The following is a 7,500-nucleotide window of genomic DNA, read 5'->3' on the forward strand; positions in this document are numbered from 1 at the left end:
GGAACACCGCTGGGGCTGGCCGAGTATCAGCCCTATGTACAAGACTGATAAGATCGTTATTACCCCCCTCATCCTCCTCTCCTTTCCTTTAGTTCTCTCTTTCTTCCCTCTTCCTTCTCTTACTCCTCTTTCTCCTCCAACTCTTGTTGCTCCCAACTCTTCCACTTCCTACTCTTTTCTATCTCTTTCTCCTTCCCCTTCTCTTTCCTCAACCTCTTCCTCTTCCTCTTCTTCCTCTTTTTCCTCCTCCCCACCCCCTTCTTCTTCTCCTTCTTCTTCTTCTTCTTCATCTTCTTCTTATTATTATTATTATTCAACTCCTTCTCTTCGTCCTCCTCTTCCTCCTCCTTTTCCTCCTCGTCTTCTTCCTCGTCCTCTTCCTCCTCCTCTTCCTTCTCCTCTTCCTCCTCCTGCTCCCCCTCCCCCTCCTCCACCTTTTCCTCCTTCTCCTTCCTCATCTCTCCCTCCTCTTCCCCCTGGAGGCTGGCGACGGATGTCTCTGCATGACCGAAGGCTTCTCCCGGCGCTCTCTCGCGGCCTTCGGGATGCCGGGCCTCTTTCGGGGTCAACCCAGGTCGCTGCAGTGGATCTCGCCGACGAGGCTCTTTAGGAATTGCTCTTCTCCCGTGCTGCCGCCTCTTAGTAACTCGCTAGATGCTTGTTTATGACGGTGAAAAATTAATTAGGAAATGGCAAATAGTAAATTGAAGATTACTATTTGTGGATACAAGCACTTCTATCTCTTCCATAGTTACGTACGCAGAGTTAGTAGTAAATGTAGATAGATATACAGACGTATTTGATATATATATATATATATATATATATATATATATATATATATATATATATATATATATATATATATATATATGTATATATGTATATATGTATATATATATGTATATATATATATATATATATATATATATATATATATATATATATATATATATATATATATATATATATATATATATATATATATATATGTATATATATGTGTATATATATATATATATATATATATATATATATATATATATATATATATATACATATATATACATACATATATATACATATATATACATATATATATACATATATATATATATATATATATATATATATATATATATATATATATATATATATATATATATATATATATATATATATGTATGTATACACACACATTTATATACATATACATCATAATTATTATTATCATAACTTTTGCTAATTACTATTATTGTAGTTATTATTAATAATATATAATACAATAAATATTTGTATTACCAGTGGCAAACTGACTGCGCCTGCCGCCCACACCCGCCCATGGCTATCAACCATAACCGCTTCCCACACCCAAATACACACACCGAACCTCAACTCGCCAATCGCCCATACTCACTGCCCATAACTTCCGCCTACAACCACATCTACCACCCACACCCCGCTTATTTTTCCTTCCCACACCCATCCCTGCCTCCCCATATATATCCAATGCCCAAATCTACCGTCCACACCCATTCCCCCATATCCAGCGCCCATATCTTCGGCCTATATTTCCCACCCACATCCATCTCCCGCCCACTCTCGTTACCCATGTCTTCCGCCCACGCCCTCGGCCACCGCCCACGCTAACGTCCGTCCCGCCTTCCCCACAGCAACGGATAGGAGAAGCCGAGGAGTGGTTCGAGCGCGCCAAGACCCTCGCGCCCAACGACTCCACCGTCCACCAGCACTTCGGTAAGTCAGCCCCTTGGCCCTCTCTCGTGCGCGCGCGCGCGCGCGCGCGTCTGTGTGTGTGTGTGTGTGTGTGTGTTCCTTAGCAGGCGAATTGTAATCGGCTTCCCTGCAGACAAATCATCGGATTTCTCCTAAATGCGTCAAATGTTATGTAAGCGCCTGGCGCCATGCAGCAGCGTAGCCAGCGCGGAGTGCCAAGCCGCCGAATCAGAGAACGAAATAATCCGTGCTGCTGCAGCCGCCACGAACGTTCCGCGAGAGAGCCGTTCCGTACGATTCCCACGCCGTTCATTTGCATGTTCAGTCGAGTCGTCACGTAAAGTGTTCGCAAGGGCGCCGTGATGAGCGCGACGGCAGCCAGGCTTTGTTCAGCGCAGGCTCCTGAGCGACCATGTTCCCCAGGGGCGATTCCCTCTGATTGCCAGCTGGCGTCACCCGTCACGACGCGGCCGCACCTGTGTCTCTCACTCAGGCACGCACGCCGACGCTCGCGCCCACAGGGCCACAGGGTCTAGGGATGGGTTCCAAGGGGTCTAGGGGTGGGTTCCAAGGGGTCTAGGGGTGGGTTCCAAGGGGTCTAGGGGTGGGTTCCAAGGGGTCTAGGGGTGGGTTCCAAGGGGTCTAGGGGTGGGTTCCAAGGGGTCTAGGGGTGGGTTCCAAGGGGTCTAGGGGTGGGTGCCAAGGGGTCTAGGGGGGGGCGCCAGGGGGTCTAGGGGTGGGTGCCAAGGGGCCGAGGGGTGGGTTCCAAGGGGTCTAGGGGGGGGTTCCAGGGGGTCTAGGGGGGGGTCCCAAGGGGTCTAGGGGTGGGTTCCAAGGGGTCTAGGGGTGGGTTCCAAGGGGTCTAGGGGTGGGTTCCAAGGGGTCTAGGGGTGGGGTCCAAGGGCTCTAGCGGTGGGCTCCAAGGGGTCTAGGAGAGGGTTCCAAGGGGTCTAGGGGTGGGTGCCAAGGAGTCTAGGGGGGGGTGCCAAGAGGTCTAGCGGTGGGTGCCAAGGGGTCTAAGCGTGGGTTCCAAGGGGTCTAGGGGTGGGTTCCAAGGGGTCTAGGGGTGGGTTCCAAGGGGTCGAAGGGTGGGCCCCAAGGGGTCTAGGGGTGGGTCCCAAGGGGTCTAGGGGTGGGTTCCAAGGGGTCTAGGGGTGGGTCCCAAGGGGTCTAGGGGTGGGTTCCAAGGGGTCTAGGGGTGGGTTCCAAGGGGTCTAGGGGTGGGTTCCAAGGGGTCTAGGGGTGGGTTCCAAGGGGTCTAGGGGTGGGTTCCAAGGGGTCTAGGGGTGGGTTCCAAGGGGTCTAGGGGTGGGTTCCAAGGGGTCTAGGGGTGGGTTCCAAGGGGTCTAGGGGTGGGTGCCAAGGGGTCTAGGGGTGGGTTCCAAGGGGTCTAGGGGTGGGTTCCAAGGGGTCTAGGGGTGGGTTCCAAGGGGTCTAGGGGTGGGTTCCAAGGGGTCTAGGGGTGGGTTCCAAGGGGTCTAGGGGTGGGTTCCAAGGGGTCTAGGGATGGGTTCCAAGGGGTCTAGGGGTGGGTGCCAAGGGGTCTAGGGGTGGGTGCCAAGGGGTCTAGGGGTGGGTGCCAAGGGGTCTAGGGGTGGGTGCCAAGGGGTCTAGGGGTGGGTTCCAAGGGGTCTAGGGGTGGGTTCCAAGGGGTCTAGGGGTGGGTTCCAAGGGGTCTAGGGGTGGGTTCCAAGGGGTCTAGGGGTGGGTTCCAAGGGGTCTAGGGGTGGGTTCCAAGGGGTCTAGGGGTGGGTTCCAAGGGGTCTAGGGGTGGGTTCCAAGGGGTCTAGGGGTGGGTTCCAAGGGGTCTAGGGGTGGGTTCCAAGGGGTCTAGGGGTGGGTTCCAAGGGGTCTAGGGGTGGGTTCCAAGGGGTCTAGGGGTGGGTTCCAAGGGGTCTAGGGGTGGGTTCCAAGGGGTCTAGGGGTGGGTGCCAAGGGGTCTAGGGGTGGGTGCCAAGGGGTCTAGGGGTGGGTTCCAAGGGGTCTAGGGGTGGGTTCCAAGGGGTCTAGGGGTGGGTTCCAAGGGGTCTAGGGGTGGGTTCCAAGGGGTCTAGGGGTGGGTTCCAAGGGGTCTAGGGGTGGGTGCCAAGGGGTCTAGGGGTGGGTTCCAAGGGGTCTAGGGGTGGGTTCCAAGGGGTCTAGGGGTGGGTTCCAAGGGGTCTAGGGGTGGGTTCCAAGGGGTCTAGGGGTGGGTTCCAAGGGGTCTAGGGGGTGGATGCCATGGGGGTCTTGCGGGTTGGTCCACGGGGGTTTCCGGGGTAGAAGACACAGATTGAGGGGATGGGTGCCACATTTGTCTAGGGTGTAGGTGCCACGGGGAATAGGCGCTGAATGCCATGGGGACATGAAGAGCTCTGTGGACTGATTTCCCTCCATCAAAGGATACGGATAAATACAGAGAGAGATTGTTTATTTTGTATTCACATATATATGTACATACACATATGTAGACATATACATATACATATATATATATATATATATATATATATATATATATATATATATATATATATATATATATGTATATATGTATGTATGTATGTATGTATGTATATGTATATGTATATGTAAGTGTGTGTGTGTGTGTGTGTTTGTCAATACAGCTTTTTTCTTTTGTTTTATTTTGTATTTTGCTTGTATGCAAATCACATTTCGCAGTGTCTGCACATGCCTTCTGGAAATGTTCAGTCATTTTTGTACCTTCATATAACTCATATTTTCATTTTATTCTCACGTGCTCTAGTTTCTTTTCCTACAATCTGCATATCACTTCTTTTCGTCTCTACTTCAAATGGTCCAACATGAGATTGGTCCCAAAAACTAATTGAATCGGAATTGTGCAAATTCTCCCCCCCCCCCCTCTCTCTCTCTCTCTCTCTCTCTCTCTCTCTCTCTCTCTCTCTCTCTCTCTCTCTCTCTCTCTCTCTCTCTCTCTCTCTCTCTCTCCTTCCCTGCAATTTGCATCTCATTTACTATTCATAGCCGTTTCTGGGCAAAGCTGCCGACACTTCCTTTTCTCTCTTTCTCGTTCTCATTTTCTCCCTTTGCCCTTTGATTCGTAACCGCGCAGGGCGGCCGTTTGCTTCCGCTGCCCGGCAGCTGGCCCCGAGCCTGATTAGGCGCCTCCCGTGCGCAGTCCCGGCCGGCCCCGCGCCTCGGTCGCCAGGTCAAGTCGAAGAAAGAATCGTGGAAGTTAATTTGATGTGCTCAATATAATGACTGGTGGTGACGCCGCCCACTGACTGAGACAACTATCAAACACAAACGACTTCCTAGCGACAGGCCTGCGACCCTAAGCTCCCATGGTAGCTATGGGCCACTCGGCCGTGCTGCGCAGAGGCGTCCGCCGCCCTTACGACCCTGGAAGCGTAGCCGTTTCTTGGCTCGCCATCTTCAATAATTAGAGAGGCTGTCATCAGCGAGAAGTGTCGGCGGGACCCCGATACCCGAGCGTCGACCCTGGACCGTCACGACAAGCCTAGAAACCCGGGCCGGATCGTAGCCACAACAAATGACCCACAAGCCGAGCTGGGATAGAGGCCAAAACCCCGCTGGCCCGCGCATGATTTCCACACTTACGGGCCACAAAGTTGTGTTTGAATATTGCTATAAGTCAAAGGGCTGCAGCATGTATCGTGGACTGTCCTTGATAATTAGGCCAGAGATAAGACGCCGGTCGGACGAACACACCTGAATATGGATGAGTTAGCCAGATCCGCTTAAACGAAGTCCGCTTAGCCAGCCGGGGGGAGGGGGCTCCGGGGGACATTCATGACTGCAGGTGTCGCACGGATTAGAAGGGCCCCGGATAAGCGGAACGCGCTAGTGATCTATTCGCCTCATGCACCGTATTCAGGCCCCTCCTCCGCCCCTGGCCCGGCGCGTCCTGGTGCCGTGTGTTGTCCACTATCGCTGACCAGGTAATTAATTAGTTCGCTTTTTTCGCATGACACCATTATGCCTTGTCTGGAAACCGTGATACAAATCTTTAGAAAAAACAGTAAATATTTAAATTGAGTCTACAGATAATTACGGGCGTGACAATGAGTTGTGGCAGAGATAGCTCCCTTCTTGTATTCTAAAAGTGACAATAATTGGCAAAATTGACCATTGGTAAATCAGCAAAAAGAAAATATCCAAAACAACATGGGACTCTTCAGTGATGATTTTATCTCTCGATCTGAACTGTCACAGAATCTTAAAATGCCTTTTTTGAAACCTTCCGTCCCATTATAACTCTCCTTTGACCAGCGCGACACTACTCTTTGGATATCTATTCGAAAATTCGGCGCTTTTGGATTTCTCGGCCATAATGGGATAGAAATAAGAGACAAAACAGTGTTCGTGCGTCATATCGAGGTTCCGCCGTCCCCAGCCTTGTGCTTGGCATCTTCGCTGATCGTCAAGAGATGGCAGCACACATCATGACGGTCGTGCCGGAGCCCAAGTTCATCTCTCTCTCTCGCTTTCTTTTTTCTCTTATCTTTCTTTTCTACCTTCCTTTCCATTCGCTTTTTGCATTTTATCCGTGGATTCAAGGGCTAAGGATGATGAGTATGAAGTAGAATGTGGAAAAAATAGTCTTTATAATCTCTAAAGATCTTGTTTAGTCAAATGCAACAAGTCAGGAAAAAAAGTTGTCGAACTCCTAAATTGAAAAGTTAATTACTTTAAAAGCCACCCTTTCGCTACGGACGGGTCGGTGGTTGTGGAAGTATTTCTTGCTTTACGAGAAAATACAAAAACTGAATCTTAAGAAGAGATGTATCATTGCTTTTTATTTACGCTTAAAAATGCGCATGAAGGAAGGCACTTTGGAGGACATCTTTGTCTTTATATTTGTGATTATGCGGGTTTCTCTCAATCACGATTCTTTTGAGGTTTGTTGGAAATCGAAATAGATTTCAACGCATTTGTAGATAGTTATCCGGCCGTACGAGTTTGCACGTGTTTGTAGGCACGGTGTGTGTGTGTGCGTGTGTGTGTGTGTGTGTGTGTGTGTGTGTGTGTGTGTGTGTTTGTCTGTGTGTATGCACTTTCTATGTAGGTGGATAGCGTTGACTGAAGTAAATTATTTATGATAATCATTTATGAATATGTCACTTATTTTCTGGGTTTTATTATAAATGACAGTATTATTATTCTGTTTTTGTTATTGTTACTGCTAGTAGTAGTAGTAGTAGCAGAAGTAATAGTATTTCTACTACTCTCGCCGTTGTTGTTACTGTTGTTATTGTTGATGTTCTATTGCAAATTAATTTCCATAATTTCATCAGCATTTTATTATTATTTTCTTCATGCTACTTCAGTTACTTCAGCCATCATTATGGTTATTATCATCAGTATCAGTGTAATGTTTTGTCTGTATTGGTCATTAATGATACCCTATTGTTACCCTAATGAGCAAGTTAATTATCATTATTAAACCCAGGTCGTTTTGGGTTGTTGTCTTTTTTTATCTGCCGCATGGCTTTGATTCGGTCTTCAGAATCCTTTGGGAGTGTTCCTTCCAACGGGGGTTTGCATATTGTTGTCTCTCCATCCTTGCTTAGACTGCATGGCATATATATGCCATACATATATTTGTATCTATATGTATATATACATATATATATATATATATATATATATATATATATATATATATATATATATATAATATATATATATATATATATATATATATATATATATATATATATGTGTGTGTGTGTGTGTGTGTGTGTGTGTGTGTGTGTGTGTGTGTGTGTGTGTGTGTGTGTG

At 47.9% G+C, this 7,500-nt stretch overlaps 1 protein-coding gene across 1 annotated transcript in view; it reads left to right on the forward strand.

The window, feature by feature from the left end:
• The window catches only part of LOC113800592 (protein O-mannosyl-transferase TMTC2), a 48,399-nt gene that overhangs the window by 27,842 nt on the left and 13,057 nt on the right, over positions 1-7,500 (forward strand). Inside the window, exon 6 of the mRNA XM_070131564.1 lies at positions 1,674-1,755. Coding sequence (XP_069987665.1) covers positions 1,674-1,755 — 82 coding nt within the window. The remainder of the gene's footprint in view (positions 1-1,673; positions 1,756-7,500) is intronic.

Source organism: Penaeus vannamei, chromosome 16 (assembly GCF_042767895.1).
Source record: "Penaeus vannamei isolate JL-2024 chromosome 16, ASM4276789v1, whole genome shotgun sequence".
Classification (NCBI taxonomy): domain Eukaryota; kingdom Metazoa; phylum Arthropoda; class Malacostraca; order Decapoda; family Penaeidae; genus Penaeus; species Penaeus vannamei.